General features: G+C 44.3%; 2 protein-coding genes across 4 annotated transcripts in view; one reads left to right on the top strand and one right to left on the bottom strand.

The window, feature by feature from the left end:
* Positions 1 to 17,495, top strand: part of LOC122975053 (protein-methionine sulfoxide oxidase mical3b-like) — a 34,137-nt gene extending 16,642 nt beyond the window's left edge. For 2 of the 3 annotated variants that reach the window (XM_044343227.1, XM_044343226.1), the window contains 14 exons: positions 2,081 to 2,255; positions 3,607 to 3,710; positions 4,642 to 4,720; positions 4,869 to 5,058; positions 5,715 to 5,935; positions 7,740 to 7,808; positions 8,184 to 8,903; positions 8,983 to 9,071; positions 13,736 to 13,975; positions 14,545 to 14,638; positions 14,734 to 14,784; positions 15,920 to 16,019; positions 16,133 to 16,206; positions 16,365 to 17,495. In XM_044343227.1, the coding sequence (XP_044199162.1) occupies positions 2,081 to 2,255; positions 3,607 to 3,710; positions 4,642 to 4,720; positions 4,869 to 5,058; positions 5,715 to 5,935; positions 7,740 to 7,808; positions 8,184 to 8,903; positions 8,983 to 9,071; positions 13,736 to 13,975; positions 14,545 to 14,638; positions 14,734 to 14,784; positions 15,920 to 16,019; positions 16,133 to 16,206; positions 16,365 to 16,549 (2,391 nt within the window). In that variant the 3' untranslated portion in view covers positions 16,550 to 17,495. Of the gene's footprint in view, positions 1 to 2,080; positions 2,256 to 3,606; positions 3,711 to 4,641; positions 4,721 to 4,868; positions 5,059 to 5,714; positions 5,936 to 7,739; positions 7,809 to 8,183; positions 8,904 to 8,982; positions 9,072 to 9,609; positions 9,677 to 11,039; positions 11,105 to 13,735; positions 13,976 to 14,544; positions 14,639 to 14,733; positions 14,785 to 15,919; positions 16,020 to 16,132; positions 16,207 to 16,364 lie in introns of all 3 variants that reach the window. The other variant, XM_044343228.1, reaches the window with a different exon arrangement.
* A 461-nt stretch (positions 17,496 to 17,956) lies between these two features.
* The window catches only part of lta4h (leukotriene A4 hydrolase), a 6,959-nt gene continuing 5,304 nt past the window's right edge, over positions 17,957 to 19,611 (bottom strand). Inside the window, exons 17-19 of the mRNA XM_044343230.1 lie at positions 19,110 to 19,192; positions 18,929 to 19,033; positions 17,957 to 18,676 (exon numbers count right to left, since the gene is read on the bottom strand). Coding sequence (XP_044199165.1) covers positions 18,538 to 18,676; positions 18,929 to 19,033; positions 19,110 to 19,192 — 327 coding nt within the window. The 3' untranslated portion in view covers positions 17,957 to 18,537. The remainder of the gene's footprint in view (positions 18,677 to 18,928; positions 19,034 to 19,109; positions 19,193 to 19,611) is intronic.

The raw sequence follows: 19,611 nt of genomic DNA, 5'->3' as shown, positions 1-19,611 counted from the left end.
AGACTGAAATAACGAGCCGGCAGTTGTTTCCTCCTGCGGCTTCAGTCGTTCTCCTCGGCTTTAGTTTCAGTTGTGTTTGGCTCTGCAGGGCACGCTCCTCCATGTGATCAATAACACACTGTTCTCACTCTGAAGCTCATGAATAGTTTCTATTGAGAGCAGAACGCCTGCAGCTGAATATCTCTAAACTGAAGTTTGCTGACTGAGCACTTTGTGTCCTCACTAAGATTTAAATAACACAGATTTAAAACTCTCAATACTGACCTTCATTTCACTGTTCAAGTTTCTATTTATTAAGTTTAATATGAGTGAAAAACACATCAGACCAAACAACTGAAGAGTATGAGCACATTCAACTGAACGATTTAAATCATGTCGCAGAACTTAGAAATCAATTAAATCTGTCTGGTCAATTATTTTCATTATTGATTAATGGGAAAGTTATTTTGCTGATTTTTCCAACCTGTAAAATTCAGCGGTGACTTTTCAAATTGTCCCATACCCAAAGAGAACCGGTTTATTAGGAATGAAAACCAGAAAATATTCACATTTGGGGAAATGGAAACAAAAGAATTTTTGCTCAGAAAATTACTTAAATAATTATTCAATAAGCTTCAGTCTCCTCACACAGACCAAAAACATGCCGCCAATCCTCTGACTAGTGGATTTCTGATTAGCTCTACCTCTGGAGCCACAGCTGGCCCTTAGGTTAAAAAACAAAATGTGTACAAATAAAACTGAAACTGAGTTAGAATGAATCAGTTTGCACAGCTGAACAGTTTTCAGTGCAGACACATTTAAATCCAAACACCAGGACTTCCCCGGACTTGTGGACTTAACAGGCGTGATGAAACCCTTAAGCGCTGCAAGCTCTGAGTCCATAATTCATGGAGTCGGCCTGAGGCCTCTCAGGGACTTTTTGCAGAGTTACATAGAAAAATCATTGAACTAAGAAAACAAACATGCAATGTGACAACTCTCAGCTGAGAGTCTGATGTAAATTTAATATGTAAAGGAAACATTTTACTTTAAATGTGTTTCCATCCACCTATTTGTATTCTATTTTCATTTCATTTGCATGTAATTTACTGCCTACAGAGGCAATAACATGCCTACAGAGGTAGTGGAGTGAGTACAGAGAAAGAAATGTGCCTACACAGGTAATAAAGTGCCTACAGAGGCAGTAAAGTGACTACAGAGGCAGTAAAGTGACTACAGAGGCAGTGACTTGCCTACAGAGGCAGTAGAGTGACTACAGAGGCAGTGACTTGCCTACAGAGGTAGTGAAGTGAGTACAGAGAAAGTAATGTGCCTACACAGGTAATAAAGTGACTACAGAGGTAGTTAAGTGACTACAGAGGTAGTAAAGTGAGTACAGAGACAGTAAAGTGCCTACAGAGGTAGTAAAATTCCTACAGAGGTAGTAACGTGCCTGCAGAGGCAGTAAAGTGACTACAGAGGTAGTAACGTGCCTACAGAGGTAGTAACATGCCTACAGAGGCAGTAAAGTGACTACAGAGGCAGTAAAGTGCCTACAGAGGCAGTAACTTGCCTACAGAGGTAGTGAAGTGAGTACAGAGAAAGTAATGTGCCTACACAGGTAATAAAGTGACTACAGAGGTAGTTAAGTGACTACAGAGGTAGTAACGTGCCTACAGAGGCAGTAGAGTGACTACAGAGGCAGTGACTTGCCTACAGAGGTAGTGAAGTGAGTACAGAGACAGTAAAGTGCCTACAGAGGTAGTAAAGTGACTACAGAGGCAGTAAAGTTCCTACAGAATTAGTAATGTGCCTACAGAGGCAGTAAAGTGACTACAGAGGTAGTAACGTGCCTACAGAGGCAGTAAAGTGACTACAGAGGCAGTTAAGTGCCTACACAGGTAGTAAATTGACTGTAAAACTTGGACGTAAACATGTAGGTTTTAAAATATAAATGTTTTATGAGGAAGGAAACTTCACAGGAACCTTTAATAATAACTAACCATTAATGTCATCAGTCATCTTCAGATCATCTCTAAGGATAACCTCTGACATCATCGACAGGTTATGACCTCATTCTCTTCTTCTTCTGCTTGTTTAGAGTCAGTCTGTGTTTCCTGTCGGGAGCAGCGACGTGTGTTTCTTCTGTAAGCAGAGAGTTTATGTGATGGAGCGTTTGAGTGCTGAAGGTCTGTTCTTCCACCGAAGCTGCTTCCAATGCGACTTCTGCAGCAGCACGCTGAGACTCGCCGCATACGCATACCACGCCCCCAGCGGTGAGTTCACTGACAGGAAACAAAGATGAGAAAAAGACACATTCATGGTGAAGTCTCTTGGTTAAAAGGTCTGTTCACCCAAATCTCCAGCAGTGTAGTTTTGGTTTCAGATTTCTGTCCCCGCCATAACATAGAGACATTTAAATATGTCTAAACAAAACACACCAGAGACTCTTCATTACTGATGAATTCAAACTTTCACACAAATATGTAAATGTATGACACATGGAAGGCTATTTTTGCCAGTAAAAGACAAAAGAGAAGAAAAGTTATGGGACGAGTTCACAGTGTTTCCAGCAGTCAGGTGTCTGTAATCATTCCTCCTGTTCATACTGGATATTAAAGATCCTTCAAATGTGCTTTCAATGGAAGTGATGGAGGCCAAAATCCACAGTGTGTCCACACAGTCATTTAAAGTCTGTGTGAAGCTTCTATTCAGCTTCAGCAGTCTGAGTTAGTCATATCAAGTGGATATCTGACACATTTACAGTCTTTTTAGCATCAAATTCCCTCTTTGTGTTTCCTCGGACAGTGTTTCCCTGTTGAGCTGCAGGTGGAAGTATAGTAACAAAAAGAGGAACTTTGGCACTAAAAAGACTGTAACGTTGAAAGATATCTACTTGATTTGACTCATTTGGACGCTGAAGCTTCATATTAGCTTCAGACTGTGGATTTTGTCCTCCATCACTTCCATTGTAAGGTCATTATGAAGGATCTTCTAATGGTCAGTATGAACAGGAGGAATGATTACAGCAAGAAACACACTGACTGTTGGTTTAAGATGGACGTGAGAAATTGTGAACCTGTCCTATCACTCATGAGAAAATATGGTATTGGCAACTACATTACGGTGAGATATAAACCATTTATTAACTGTTTATAGACTGATTATTGATGATAAACAGATTAAAGTCTGACAGCTGCACTGATGATTCAGATCTTCGTCTCATCAGTCTGATTTCACACTGATCACTGCTGCTGCCCGCAGATCTCTGATTAACCACATGATCACACTGTGCTGTCATGTGACTTGTGTATATGTGTGTGTGTGTGTGTGTGTGTGTGTGTTAGCGCCCCGTGCCTCACACATCCAGTGTGTGTTCGTGTGTGTGTGTATTTTCGTCACACAATATGTTTATTGTGTGTTTGAGCTTCAGGACAAACAAGATCTTAAGTTTGTTTGCATAAAACTCTCCGGCCAATCAGAGCAGAGTGGTCACATGACCAGAGTTTGAAGGGGAGGCGGGAGAGAGTTTGAATGTTGGTATAAAAACATGAAGTTGTGTGAGAGAGCTGTCTGAACATCTGTAGAACATCTGTCCTGTTGTCTGACTCCTTCTTCTTCTCTCAGGGACGTTTTACTGTTTGCAGCACTACGACTCTCGTCTGAGCGCTCCAACGGCGAGGAAGAGACCGACGCCGTCTGACAAAGCTTCTTCTCACCGGACTTCAGTCGTAAGAACTTTTTGTCTAAATAAAGATTCAGATCTGTTTAAACTCCAGAGATTCACAATAAAAATAAAATCAAGCAACAAGAATATAAAACATGAAACCAGCGATGCAAAATATTTGTTATTTTATACTGGATTATACTGGATTATACTGGATTATACTGGATTATACTGGATTATTTAATTTACATGGTTACAGTGATGTTTACAGTATACAGTGAATACATGTGTAATAATTAATGCAGTAATATAATATTATGACACTCTGCGAGGACCAGAGTACTTTTACTTATGACACTTTAAGTACTTTTTGTTGTTAATACATAATTACTTTAAGGCATTGGTTCTCAAAGTGCAGTCCGGGGACCCCCCAGGGGTCCTTGAGGGGTTCCAGGGAGACCCCAGCAACAAGAGGAATAATTTATTTTCACTATAATTCCATCCATAAGTAACACAAAGACAGAACATATGACTATTCTGGTCCTGGGTTTCATACACTTTCTGTAATAAAACATGTAAATGGGGGTCTGTGGTATAACTTGTGTCCTTGACGGGTAAAACTTTGATAACCACCGCCCGCCTCAAGGTAAACTTCCAAGTGCAGGACTTTGTAATGGAGTATTTTACACAGTATTGGTACTTTTGTTTAGGTCAAATATCTGAATACTTTGTGCTGTAGTGTTGGTTGCTAGGATGTTCTTGGCAGTTGCCAGGGTTCTAGCAGGTGGTTGCTAAGGTTTCCTGGCTGGTAACCATGGAGTTCAAGGTGGTTGCTAGGGTGTCCATGTTTTATTGTTTTTGCGTGCTGGTACTCACGGAGACGATGTTTCATTCAGCTGTGTTTGTCTTGGCCGGTGAAATAAAGTGTTCAGCTCCATCAGCTTCATGTTGAAAATAAACTTTAGTAGAACTGAGTGTGTTTGTTTTGTTTCAAGGCGTCTCTGGGATCCGCTCCATCGCTCTCCTCCGCTGACTCTCTGATCTCTGGAGCAGCTGACCGTCGTCGCTCCTCAGGTGAGTTCGCTTCACCTGCGTCGTCTTTCTGTCATCTTACCTGTCCACACTGAGGGTCGTCCTTAAACTGGGATCAATGTGGGCTTTAGTGTGTGTGTGTTTCTGTGTGTGTCTGTGTGTGTGCGCGGCTGTGTACGTGTGTATGCAGTGGTTTCTCTGATGGAGGCGGGGAAGAAGCTGGTGGCGACGCCGGAGAGGATCGAACTGGAAAACTACCGGCGGAGCTCGAAGGTGGAGACGGAGCTGCTGGAGGGAGCCGAGGAGCCGGAGGAGATCTCTGAGGAGGCGCTGAACCAATTCAACCTGTGTGTGGACAAGAAACACGCCAACAGGTCCAGGTCAGTTTACTGTGAACATACAAGAAACACGCCAACAGCTCCAGGTCAGTTTACTGTGAACATACAAGAAACACGCCAACAGGTCCAGGTCAGTTTACTGTGAACATACAAGAAACACGCCAACAGCTCCAGGTCAGTTTACTGTGAACATACAAGAAACACGCCAACAGCTCCAGGTCAGTGTACTGTGAACATACAAGAAACACGCCAACAGCTCCAGGTCAGTGTACTGTGAACATACAAGAAACACGCCAACAGCTCCAGGTCAGTGTACTGTGAACATACAAGAAACACGCCACGCGTATGTAAATTTATGTTTTTAAAAAAGTATGAGTTAAAATTATAAAATACATCAAAATTGTGTCAAGTTTAATACTTTTTTGGTAAAAACTGATCATTTCCAGTCAGAATTATAATTATTATACAGTCATGATTATGATGTTTTAAGTGTTAACATGAGTATTTTTATTTTTATCATTCCTCACTTCCTGGCAGTAATGATCTTCCATACATAAGCTCTTCCTCCTCCTCTTCATTTCTCTCCTCCTCCTCCTCCTCCTCTTCCTCCTCCTCTTCATTTCTCTCCTCCTCCTCCTCCTCCTCCTCCTCCTCCTCCTCCTCCTCTGATGTGAAACTGTTTGTTTTTCTGTGTTCAGCTCAGAGTCGGATATGGAGGAGGAGAGCGGCGGCGGTGGCCATCACCACCGTGTGACCTCAGAGACGGCCAGAGCTTCATGGAAGGAGGCTCTGCAGCTCCACCTCCACCTGAGAGGTGAAGAAGAGGAGGAGGAGGAGGAGGAGGAGGAGGAGGAGGAGGAGGAGGAGGAGGACCATGAGGATGAAGACGGGGGAGGCAGTGAGATGGAGTCCAGTGATGGTAGGTCTCAGTTTGTTTTTCTGTTTCCTGTCTGTCAGGTCGTTAGTTTGAATCCACAGCTTGTTGTGATGTTGTTGTGTTTTAATGTGATGTTGTTGTGTTGTGGTGTTGTTGTGTGATGTTGTGTGATGTTGTGTTGTGTTGTGGTGTTGTTGTGTGATGTTGTGTTGTGTTGTTGTGTTGTGTTGTGGTGTTGTTGTGTGATGTTGTTGTGTTGTTGTGTTGTGGTGTTGTTGTGTGATGTTGTTGTGTTGTTGTGTTGTGTTGTGATGTTGTTGTGTTGTTGTGTTGTGTTGTGGTGTTGTTGTGTGATGTTGTTGTGTTGTGATGTTGTTGTGTTGTTGTGTTGTGTTGTGATGTTGTTGTGTGATGTTGTGATGTTGTGTTGTGTTGTGATGTAGTTGTGTGATGTTGTGGTGTTGTGATGTTGTGTTGTGTTGTGATGTTGTTGTGTGATGTTGTGTGGTGTTGTGTTTTAATGTGATGTAGTTGTGTGATGTTGTGGTGTTGTGTTTTAATGTTGTGATGTTGTTGTGTGATGTTGTTGTGTGATGTTGTGGTGTTGTTGTGTTGTGGTGTTGTGATGTTGTTGTGTGATGTTGTGTGGTGTTGTGTTTTAATGTGATGTAGTTGTGTGATGTTGTGGTGTTGTGATGTTGTTGTGTTGTTGTGTTGTGTTGTGATGTTGTTGTGTTGTTGTGTTGTGTTGTGGTGTTGTTGTGTGATGTTGTTGTGTTGTGGTGTTGTGTTGTGATGTTGTTGTGTTGTTGTGTTGTGTTGTGATGTTGTTGTGTTGTTGTGTTGTTGTGTTGTGTTGTGATGTTGTTGTGTGATGTTGTGTTGTGTTGATGTGTTGTGATATTGTTGTGTGATGTGGTGTTGTTGTGTTGTGTTGTGATGTTGTTGTGTGATGTTGTGTTGTGTTGATGTGTTGTGATATTGTTGTGTGATGTGGTGTTGTTGTGTTGTGATGTTGTGGTGTTGTTGTGTTGTGTTGTTGTGTTGTTGTGTTGTGATGTAGTTGTGTGATGTTGTGATGTTGTGTTGTGTTGTTGTGTTGTGATGTAGTTGTGTGATGTTGTGTTGTGTTGTGATGTTGTTGTGTGATGTTGTGGTGTTGTTGTGTTGTGTTGTGTTGTCGTGTTGTGTTGTGGTGTTGTGGTGTAGTTGTGTGATGTTGTGGTGTTGTGATGTTGTGTGGTGTTGTGTTTTAATGTTGTGATGTTGTTGTGTGATGTTGTTGTGTGATGTTGTGGTGTTGTTGTGTTGTGGTGTTGTGATGGTGTTGTGATGTTGTTGTGTTGTTGTGTTTTAATGTTGTGATGTTGTTGTGTGATGTTGTGTGGTGTTGTGTTTTAATGTGATGTAGTTGTGTGATGTTGTGGTGTTGTGATGTTGTTGTGTTGTTGTGTTTTAATGTTGTGATGTTGTTGTGTGATGTTGTGGTGTTGTTGTGTTGTGTTGTGTTGTCGTGTTGTGTTGTGGTGTTGTGGTGTAGTTGTGTGATGTTGTGGTGTTGTGATGTTGTGTGGTGTTGTGTTTTAATGTTGTGATGTTGTTGTGTGATGTTGTTGTGTGATGTTGTGGTGTTGTTGTGTTGTGGTGTTGTGATGTAGTTGTGTGATGTTGTGGTGTTGTGATGTTGTTGTGTTGTTGTGTTTTAATGTTGTGATGTTGTTGTGTGATGTAGTTGTGTGATGTTGTGGTGTTGTGGTGTTGTTGTGTTGTTGTGTTGTGATGTTGTGTTTTAATGTGATGTAGTTGTGTGATGTTGTGGTGTTGTTGTGTCTCCCCCTGCTGGTAGAAGGGGAGTACAGTCCCTGGGAGGTGGAGCGTCGTTCAGGCCTGTGGCTCCTGTTAGAGGAGGAGACAGGTAGCATCCAAACCAATTATAATAATAATAATAATAATAATAATAATAATAATAATTTAACTTCATCAACTCTCTGCTGTCATGATATTTTTATCAACATAAATGTTATTGATTATTATTATAATATTAATCAGCTGCTCAATTTTCTCCCCAGAATAAATAATGTATTTATTATTATTATTATTTATTATTACAGATATTTATTCTCATTTAAATATACTGAGTTTATTGATCACCCACCATGTGTGTATATATAATATATCACTCAATATTCAATATTGAACGTATCTTAATGAACTGTGATTAAAAACTGATCGATTATTGACTGATCGATGATTGATGATTGATTTTTGTGCCCCCCCCCCCCCCCCCCAGAGGAGGGCATCTCTCCTCCTCTCATCTCATCAGCTGGAGGAAGTGATGTCACACCAGTGGAGCCTGACTCCACCTCCTCTGACACTCACCTCCCCTTCACCACGCCTGACTCCGCCCCCTCACCTGTGACTCCGCCCCTCGTCCACACACCCTCCACCGCCTCCTTCATCACCACGCCTGACTCCGCCCCCTCCGTCAGCTCAACGAGCCTCGACGACGAGAGAGAGGGAGCCCCGCCCACACAGTTCATGCCTCTGGTCGTCATAGAAACAGCAGCTCAGAGACACGCCCCCCAACCTGCCTCTTGGGGAGGAGCCAGAGGGCGGGGCGCTTTTGATGACATCAACCCTGAACTGCCGCCAAAGAAGCCCCTCGTCCTGCAGGAGAGGGGGGCGGTGCCATATCAGGAGGGGGCGTGGTCAGACCAGGAGGAGGCGGGGCCAGATAAAGAGGAGGGAAGGAGGAGACGCAGAGGAGCACACACTCTCCCCCCTCGACTCCTCCCCCCTCTGCAGGCCGGGGGCGGGGCTCTCCTCCTCCACCTGAGGGGTCTTCGGGAGGCTCCGCCCCTCAGACAGGTGGAGGAGGAGGGGGGCGGGGCCAGAGCCCTGTGGAGGGCGGTGTTCTCTGGAAACAGGAAGAAGAAGAAGAGGGGCGGGGCTTCACTGCCAGGTGCAGGGAAGCTGAAGAAGGAAGCAGCCAATCCCAGGAGAGCAACAGGTGATGATGACTGTAACACGCATGCAGAGTGATGTCACTGTGATGAGGTCATGATTCTACTTCCTGTTTGTTGTCTCAGATTTGAGAAGAGGTCTCACTCTGACAGAAGAATCTGATCTGGACTCGTCCACTCTGCTGCAGAGATGTTCGCTGACGCCCAGAAACAACGTAAGACTCAAGCACAGCTCACACCACAGCCATGGTCTTCATCATGTATGTGATCAATACATCAATACATCAATACACTCAGCGGCCACTTTATCAGGAACACCTGTGCAATCTAACGCAGTCCAACACAGCAGCTTCTCTGGGGTGCATTATATTGATAATATTGATACTCCATTAACATACATGAGGGGGACAAATTATCAATAACACTCCAGTTCACCAGCAGCACCAGTATGACTAGTATGAGTAATAAACATACGGCAGAATTATCACCTTTCTGACAATGTCAACAAAACCCAAAATGTATAAACTTCATAAAAGTAGAATTTATGGAGAAGCTGCTGTGTTGGACGCATTAGATCACACAGGTGAGTTTATCAATACTTTGATAAGTTTTCTATAAACATCAGACAGTTTATATCAGAAAAATAAAATCCATCAGATTCAACATCATTAGAGCGACAGCTGCAGCTTTTTATCATATAGTCTACATTATATATGAGACGTCTACGGGTTAACTGTCCTCTCGTGTTCGTAGCTGCGTCTGGAGCTGTTCGACCTCGCGTCTGAAATTCAGAGAGTCTCAATAAAAGAGGAGAAGCAGCAGCAGGAGGAGGAGGAGGAGGAGGAGGAGGAGGTATCACAGGAGGAGGCTCTGTACATCAGCTCTGTTAGATGGAGTGATGGTTCAGTTTCTGTGACTGTAGACTCCTTTACAAGACTTCAGACTGAACTTATCTCAGCTGACTCGGACTTGTTTCATGTGACTTGAGACGTTTCTCTGCAGTTGAGACTCAACTTGTCCTTAAAGACTTAAAACAGTAGAAATACAGTAGATAGTTGTAGTTAGTTGAGTTCAGTGACTGTGGAGTCTGAACTATGAAGCAGGTTCAACATATCCAGGATCTTCTGGTTATCTGGCTTCACTGAGCCTCACATTAACCGTCCAGAACCAGAACTATGAAGAACCAGAACCAGAACTATGAAGCTGTTACCAACCAGCTCAGTAACTCTGGTTTAACAGCTGCGAGCGCGTTCATGTGAAAGAGGCGGGTCGTTAATAACGAGCGCGTTCATGTGAAAGAGGCGGGTCGTTAATAACGAGCGCGTTCATGTGAAAGAGGCGGGTCGTTAATAACGAGCTCGTTCATGTGAAAGAGGCGGGTCGTTAATAACGAGCGCGTTCATGTGAAAGAGGCGGGTCATTAATAACGAGCGATGTCATCAGAACCATGAATGAAGTTCTTCATATGAGATGAAACAGTGAAACCAAGAACCTGCAGATTCAACCAAGTGAATGTAAACGAGCCTGTAATCATACAACAAACACTAGAAATCATAAATAAATAAAATACATGTAGGAATTATTCTATATGACTGAAGTATAGAGGGAGTATTTTCACTGTTTACAAACCATCTGAATATGTCACATAACAAACTTAAAGTAACGTCAGACTGTTTCTGCTGCTGAAGCAAAGAGTGTAAAAGTATTTAATGACTGATGATTTATAATCATGGAGCCAATTAACAGTGAGGATTATTGATCTCTGGTGTTTATCTGCAGTTGTCTGATGTTATTCTGACTGCAGCCATGAATCAGAGAGTAAAATCACTATTAAACTATTAAAATATGTGTTTAGTGTCGTAAACGATCTCCGTTTGTTAGAAGCTCTGATTTAAAACCAGAAACATGAAACAATAAAATGTTTCTACTGATCTATAAAAAAATATATTGATCTTTTTAAAAAATCATTTTATTGTAATTTGGGACTTTTGTCCATGATTTAGATTAACCTTGATAAGAAGTGAACCACCGTCATAGGACTGAAAACCTGCTTCATAGTACAGACCTCTGGTGACCTGTTGTGACCTCTGGTGACCTGTGGTGACCTCTGGTGACCTGTGGTGACCTGTGGTGACCTCTGGTGACCTGTGATGAGTCTGTTTGTGTTTTCTGACGGTCTCTGTCCTCCGTCTCTCAGCCTCCATACGTCCCTCACGCTCTGGCTTTTAAACGAGCATACGCCATCAAGGTACAGACCCATCCGTCACACCTGAAGGTTCTAGTCTCAGTCCCGTCACACCTGAAGGTTCTAGTCTCAGTCCCGTCACACCTGAAGGTTCTAGTCTCAGTCCCGTCACACCTGAAGGTTCTAGTCTCAGTACCATAATACCTGAAGGTTCTAGTCTCAGTACCATAATACCTGAAGGTTCTAGTCTCAGTCCCGTCACACCTGAAGGTTCTAGTCTCAGTCCCGTCACACCTGAAGGTTCTAGTCTCAGTACCATAATACCTGAAGGTTCTAGTCTCAGTACCATAATACCTGAAGGTTCTAGTCTCAGTTCCGTCACACCTGAAGGTTCTAGTCTCAGTCCCGTCACACCTGAAGGTTCTAGTCTCAGTCCCGTCACACCTGAAGGTTCTAGTCTCAGTCCCGTCACACCTGAAGGTTCTAGTCTCAGTACCATAATACCTGAAGGTTCTAGTCTCAGTACCATAATACCTGAAGGTTCTAGTCTCAGTTCCGTCACACCTGAAGGTTCTAGTCTCAGTCCCGTCACACCTGAAGGTTCTAGTCTCAGTACCATAATACCTGAAGGTTCTAGTCTCAGTACCATAATACCTGAAGGTTCTAGTCTCAGTCCCGTCACACCTGAAGGTTCTAGTCTCAGAGCCGTCACACCTGAAGGTTCTAGTCTCAGTCTCGTCACACCTGAAGGTTCTAGTCTCAGTCTCGTCACACCTGAAGGTTCTAGTCTCAGTCCCGTCACACCTGAAGGTTCTAGTCTCAGTCTCGTCACACCTGAAGGTTCTAGTCTCAGAGCCGTCACACCTGAAGGTTCTAGTCTCAGTCCCGTCATACCTGAAGGTTCTAGTCTCAGTCCCATCATACCTGAAGGTTCTAGTCTCAGTCCCGTCACACCTGAAGGTTCTAGTCTCAGAGCCGTCACACCTGAAGGTTCTAGTCTCAGTCCCATCATACCTGAAGGTTCTAGTCTCAGTCCCGTCACACCTGAAGGTTCTAGTCTCAGTCCCGTCACACCTGAAGGTTCTAGTCTCAGTCCCATAATACCTGAAGGTTCTAGTCTCAGTCTCGTCACACCTGAAGGTTCTAGTCTCAGTCCCGTCACACCTGAAGGTTCTAGTCTCAGTCTCGTCACACCTGAAGGTTCTAGTCTCAGTCCCGTCACACCTGAAGGTTCTAGTCTCAGTCCCGTCACACCTGAAGGTTCTAGTCTCAGTCCCATAATACCTAAAGGTTCTAGTCTCAGTCTCGTCACACCTGAAGGTTCTAGTCTCAGTCCCGTCACACCTGAAGGTTCTAGTCTCAGTCTCGTCACACCTGAAGGTTCTAGTCTCAGTCCCGTCACACCTGAAGGTTCTAGTCTCAGTCCCGTCACACCTGAAGGTTCTAGTCTCAGTCCCGTCATACCTGAAGGTTCTAGTCTCAGTCCCGTCACACCTGAAGGTTCTAGTCTCAGTCCCGTCACACCTGAAGGTTCTAGTCTCAGTCTCGTCACACCTGAAGGTTCTAGTCTCAGTCTCGTCACACCTGAAGGTTCTAGTCTCAGTCTCGTCACACCTGAAGGTTCTAGTCTCAGTCCCGTCACACCTGAAGGTTCTAGTCTCAGTCCCGTCACACCTAAAGGTTCTAGTCTCAGTCCCGTCACACCTGAAGGTTCTAGTCTCAGTCTCGTCACACCCGAAGGTTCTAGTCTCAGTCCCGTCACACCCGAAGGTTCTAGTCTCAGTCCCGTCACACCTGAAGGTTCTAGTCTCAGTCTCGTCACACCTGAAGGTTCTAGTCTCAGTCCCGTCACACCCGAAGGTTCTAGTCTCAGTCCCGTCACACCTGAAGGTTCTAGTCTCAGTCTCGTCACACCTGAAGGTTCTAGTCTCAGTCCCATAATACCTGAAGGTTCTAGTCTCAGTCTCGTCACACCTGAAGGTTCTAGTCTCAGTCCCATAATACCTGAAGGTTCTAGTCTCAGTCCCGTCACACCTGAAGGTTCTAGTCTCAGTCCCGTCACACCTGAAGGTTCTAGTCTCAGTCTCGTCACACCTGAAGGTTCTAGTCTCAGTCCCGTCACACCCGAAGGTTCTAGTCTCAGTCCCGTCACACCTGAAGGTTCTAGTCTCAGTCTCGTCACACCTGAAGGTTCTAGTCTCAGTCCCATAATACCTGAAGGTTCTAGTCTCAGTCTCGTCACACCTGAAGGTTCTAGTCTCAGTCCCATAATACCTGAAGGTTCTAGTCTCAGTCCCGTCACACCTGAAGGTTCTAGTCTCAGTCCCGTCACACCTGAAGGTTCTAGTCTCAGTCTCGTCACACCTGAAGGTTCTAGTCTCAGTCCCATCACACCTGAAGGTTCTAGTCTCAGTCCCGTCACACCTGAAGGTTCTAGTCTCAGTCTCGTCACACCTGAAGGTTCTAGTCTCAGTCCCATAATACCTGAAGGTTCTAGTCTCAGTCTCGTCACACCTGAAGGTTCTAGTCTCAGTCCCATAATACCTGAAGGTTCTAGTCTCAGTCCCGTCACACCTGAAGGTTCTAGTCTCAGTCCCGTCACACCTGAAGGTTCTAGTCTCAGTCTCGTCACACCTGAAGGTTCTAGTCTCAGTCCCATCATACCTGTAACACCTGTGGTCTCTGCTGGTACAGAGACGCTCTCTGAAGGTCAGGGTCCAGGACTCAGATGGACTGTCCTCATGTCCCACTGAGGTGGTCGGAGTCCTGGTCCAGCCGAAGGAGGCGTCCAGTCTGAGCGTGAAGGAGACCCTGTTCCAGAGGGAACAAGAGCCCGAAGACGAAGACCTGGATGCCAAAATCACCCGACGGGTTCAGAGAGCCGCTCGAAGACAAGCAAAAAAGGAAGAGCTGAAGAGACTCCACAAGGCACAGGTGAGTCCACCTGAGAACAGAGACAGACCAGGTGAGTCCACCTGAGAACAGAGACAGACCAGGTGAGTCCACCTGAGGACAGAGACAGACCAGGTGAGTCCACCTGAGGAGGAAGTTAGTTAGTGAAGAACCTTCATGTCCACGTTGTGGAACATTATCTTTGGCTTAAAAACATCACAATACAGGATGTTGTGAAACACCTGACTTCAGGTGACCTTCCTCTCTTCCCATTGGCTCAGACACCTGACGTCCACAGTTAGACGCTTCTCTTAAAGAGCCAACAGGTGAATTAATGTTACTGTATATAAATTATACGAGACGAGTTGGAGGAGTTCTCTTAATCTAAATCATTCATTTAAGATGAAGACTTGTTTTAAAGTTAAGGTTAGCGTAGGGTTATATTAATGTGTGTGTATGTGTGTGTGTGTGTGTGCGTATGTGTGTGTGCGTGTGTGTGTGCATGTGTGTGTGTGTGTGTGTGTGTGTGTGTGTGTGTGCGTATGTGTGTGTGTGTGTGTGTGTGTGTGTGTGTGTGTGTGTGTGTGTGTGTGTGTGTGTGTGTGTTACAGATGATCCAGAGGCAGCTGCAGCAGGTGGAGGAGAAGCAGAGACAGCTGGAGGAGAGAGGAGTGATGGTGGAGAAAGCTCTGAGAGGAGAAGCAGGTACACACACACACACACACACACACACACACACACACACACACACAGTGATCAGACTGGACTCACCTGAGCGTACCTGTCTGTCTGTCTGTCAGATTTCTGGGGAGACTCTGGTGACAACACAGATATCGACCTTCAGCTGGGAGGTGAGTTCACCTATACTGTAGTACTGTAGTACAATACTACTGTAGTGTACTGTAGTACACTGTAGTACTACACTATACTGTAGTACTGTAGTACAATACTACTGTAGTGTACTGTAGTATACTGTAGTACTACAGTATACTATAGTACTGTAGTACAATACTACTGTAGTGTACTGTAGTATACTGTAGTACACTATACTACAGTATACTACTGCAAACTGCAGTATTCTACAGTGTACTGTGGTTACTGAACTACATCATATAGTACTAATATAGTACAGTATATATTTATAGTACTTATAAATACAAACATGTGCTGACTGTTCTTTATTTATCAGATTGTGTATCTGTGATGAAGTTTCTGTCTCTCGGGGGACTAAAGCTCGCTGTATTGATCCTCTGATGGTGTTTTGGATGCACTGATCCAGTTCCTGCAGTGTTTTAGAAACCTTTAGTCCGACCATGACGTGATGCTGAGAAAGCTGCTCTTTGCTTAGAATATCAGTTTCTGACTCTTCACATAGTTCTGACGTCATGTTTCCCGCCATCACAACGCTGCTTATTGATCAGTGATCTACCGGACACTTGAGGCGGCCATGTTTATAACAGGTGATCACTGGCTGCAGGTTGAGTTATTGATGAGTCCATCAAACCCCGCTGAACGCTTCAATAGAACAGACACAACTCAAAGAATAACTGACCTTTGGTACAAAGTTCAGTTGGTCAATGTCATTAATTAGCTTAACGCCACGTGGTGCCAGAGCAGAGGGAGCCGCCAGACCACCAGGATGGGGGGCGGGTTTTATGCAACGTAAAGACAATGGCCAGCTGCCTCCAGCTCCAACCAACCAGGAACCAGCAACATACACACAACACACACATAACACACAGCAGTCCTGGCAGGGGTCCTGGTCCTGGCAGGGGTCCTGGTCCTGGCAGGGGTCCTGGGGCCGTAACAGTTCTTCCTGTGATGGATCTTTAGTCAGACGGGTTTTGGTTTAGATTCTGTCTCTGTGTCACCACAGCAGTAAAATGTGACATTTAAAACATTTAACAGTAATTTCTCTTTAAGTGACAGAGTCTAATTTAATCTGGATCAATTACAATAATCAATAATTAATTACTCTCTCTGCAGGACTGGGTAAACTGGAGAACCCGGGTCTCATGCAGCAGTGGTTTCAGCTGGTCCAGCAAAAGAACGCTCTAGTTCGATATGAGTCTGAGCTCATCATATTGTGAGTACTTGATCTTTGACCTCCGACTTAATAAACTCAGCAGATCTGAATCCCTCAGGACTTGGTCAGGACCTCCTGGACCTGGTCTCAGACCTACCTGTTCTGTGTTTCAGTGCTCGAGAGCTGCAGCTGGAGGACCGGCAGAGTCGCCTGCAGCAGGAGCTCCGAGAGAGGATGGCTGTGGACGGTAACATCGCACTCATTCATTACACCTGCCCAGCACCTGAACACCTGATTCACATCTGTGTCCCCTCAGACCTGTTTCACACCTGTTCCCTCAGACCTGTTTTACACCTGTGTCCCCTCACACCTGGACCTCACCTGTGTGTCCTCTATGTGTCTCAGACCACCTGAAGGAGGAGGCGGAGCTGCTGGCAGAGCGTCTGATCCTGGAGGAGATGTTGGAGGTGGTGGAGCAGAGAGATGCTCTGGTGTCTCTGCTGGAGGAGCAGAGGCTGCAGGAGCGCCAGGAGGACCAGGATCTGGAGGCCGTCATGATTTCCCGGGAACTGGGTCTGCACTGGACCTGAACTGGTCTCCAGAGTCTCTGCTGGACCTGATATCCAATATTCACTCTCTTTTAGCTCTGTTCCTGCTCTCTATCAGCTCCTGAGGGAAACATCCGGCTCTTTAGCTGCTAAATGCTCCACGATGTTCACCAGCTAGTCTGCAGCTAACTGACCAGCTGCCTGCTGAGGCCCGAAACGACGCTACGAGACGCTGAAGTTGAACCAGAACAGTAAAGTTGCAGCCGGACAGATAAACAATGAGCTGAAACTCACTATAAAGCTCTGTAAAGCCGAGAGGAGCTGCAGAGTCTCTGTTGGTTCATCATCACACACATCAGACTGTGGAGGACAGAAATATGTTATAGAGGCTTTAAAGATGCAAAGAAGAAGAAAACAACAGTGATGACATCATTAAACTCACTGAGAGTCCAAACAAAACCTGATGATCAGTGAAATGATCCAATAATGTTTCAATAAACACTAAAAACCAGCGAGTTACACTTTGACCCAGTTTGAGTCGATGAAGCAGCAACAACATCAGATTAACGTTACTTTAACAATCAACAACAAACGAGTAGATGATAACAGGCTTCAGTTTGGGTCAATAATATAAATAACAGTAAAACAACGTTAACAGTATCGTGTCACTGCTTTATTGATCCAAACTGTGTTTATAATCATCTTTAATATCAGTTCAACTTAAAACTTCTTTTGTCTAAATGAAGCCAAAATATTTAGTTAGTAACGTTTTCCTGACGTCGGCCACCAGCGACGACTTCTCTCCTGTTATTGATTATTAATCTGTGTTCAAGTAGTTGAGACGTATTGATCGTCGTGCCGAACTTCACCAAACCGCCTTATTTGATGTTCCAGCTGCCATCGACGCCTGCCGTCACTAACGAGTCATGTGACTGATTATTAATCAAACAGCCTTCTGTATGTTGGAGAATAAACAACTGACAGCTGATGTTTGTGCTTCTGTGGTTTTTCATCTCACTGCTACAAAGTGTCTGTCGATGCGAACGTGATGAACACATGAAGAGTTTAATGATCACATGATGTCAACTTCATCACACAGCTGCAAACATCTGGGATCAGAGTTCTTTCATAATAATTAAACAAAAATAATTAAAAACTTAAAAAGTGAATAAAATAATTTGAAATCACAGAATGACGAAACTTACAAAACTACACGTGAAATATCTGAATATTCTACAATATTCTCATATTTTACTGTTTGACTTTAAATGATCGATTGAAGCATCTTCAGTTATTAATAAACACAGAAACGATGAATGAAACTAAAGTATTTACACTGTAAAACCTTCATTTAACAGATCAGTCACACAAACATTGTTGTTGTTTTTAAAGTCAGTATCACTAACTTGTGATAAAATACTTTAATAGTGAAAACGAGTTCGGGGACAATTTAAATGCAAATAACTGATTTATTATTTAACAAAACATTAATGATAAAACAGATCAAATGTCAGTCAGGTGTCGTTGACTAAAGCTGAAACACTGAGGCCGTTGCTATTGACAACCAGAGGAAATGATCCTGGCTAACTGGTTTTACTGGATGTTTGGTCTTTGTGCTGCAGTGGAAACAGATCACAGCACTTTAATTATAATAATCTATAATCTATAAGAACCTAAACACCTTCCACATGTTGCTCAGATGTTTGTGAACATTGTTTCACAACCTCAGAGTGTTTCAGTGAGTCCGGGTTGTAACTTCCTGTTAACAAACTGAATTATTGCTACAACAGGAAGTTCTGCAAACATCCTGAAACTGTTGCTGGAAACACGTTAAAACACTTCTGGATTCATTTCAGTCGATCTACTAAAAACAAGACGTCAAACGTTTCATACAGATTTTATTTCTTTATAAAATCACTTTTCAGACAGAAACTCTTCATCAGAGAGAAACACATTTGATTGGTCGGTTGATTGATACAGTTGTTGTGTGTCGATACTGGTTCTGACTGGTTAACAGACTGGTTCCTGGTCTACAGACTGGGGGTCTGGCCGGCGTCCACCTTCAGGTCTTTGGCCACCAGGTAAGCGGTGACCGGGTGCATCGCGCCTCGGGTCGCCAGAAACACTCGGACCGCTTCCTCTCGGTACTTTTCAAAGTTAAAGACCTCTCTGGAGACAAAACAGGAAACTGGATCATTAAATGCTGAAAAACTACAAAAACTACAAAAACGACATAAAAACTACAAAAACTACAAAAACGACTGAAACACAAAGAGTGAAATTTAAACTGATGTGTGACTGAGAAGTGAAGTAAAGTGTCAGTGAAACTAAATGAACTGTTGAATGAAGTAACATGAAATAAAATGAAGTGAATTAAAGTGAATTAAAGTGAATTAAAGTGTCAGTTGAGTTTCACGGTACCTGAAGAGCGGTCGTGTGAACTTCATCCTGCCCTGTTCTGTCGCCATCTTCAGCGCCATGGCAACCGCATCCTCCCACTTAGACCGCACACACAGCCGCAGCCACCTGCAGAGAGACGACGGCCAATCACAGGAGGTTTTACTGGGAGGGGGAGGGGCTTGACCTGATGTAGACTTCTTACCTGAAGCGGATCTCTGAGTTCATGATGGAGTTCAGATCATAAACCTCCTGCATCCGCTTCACGTGAGCCAGAGGGAGCAGATCCTGCAGGAGAACAAGGTGTTACTGGAGAGACCAGAGGACTGAAGTGGACTGTGGAGGACTGAAGTGGACTGTGGAGGACTGTGGTGACCTGAAGTGGACTGTGGAGGGCTGTGGTGACCTGAAGTGGGCTGTGGTGACCTGAAGTGGACTGTGGAGGACTGTGGTGACCTGAAGTGGACTGTGGTGGACTGTGGTGACCTGAAGTGGACTGTGGAGGACTGTGGTGACCTGAAGTGGGCTGTGGTGACCTGAAGTGGACTGTGGAGGACTGTGGTGACCTGAAGTGGACTGTGGAGGGCTGTGGTGACCTGAAGTGGGCTGTGGTGACCTGAAGTGGACTGTGGAGGACTGTGGTGACCTGAAGTGGGCTGTGGTGACCTGAAGTGGACTGTGGAGGACTGTGGTGACCTGAAGTGGAC

Source organism: Thunnus albacares, chromosome 23 (assembly GCF_914725855.1).
Source record: "Thunnus albacares chromosome 23, fThuAlb1.1, whole genome shotgun sequence".
NCBI classification, from domain to species: domain Eukaryota; kingdom Metazoa; phylum Chordata; class Actinopteri; order Scombriformes; family Scombridae; genus Thunnus; species Thunnus albacares.
This window is presented reverse-complemented; position numbering and strand designations above follow the sequence as displayed.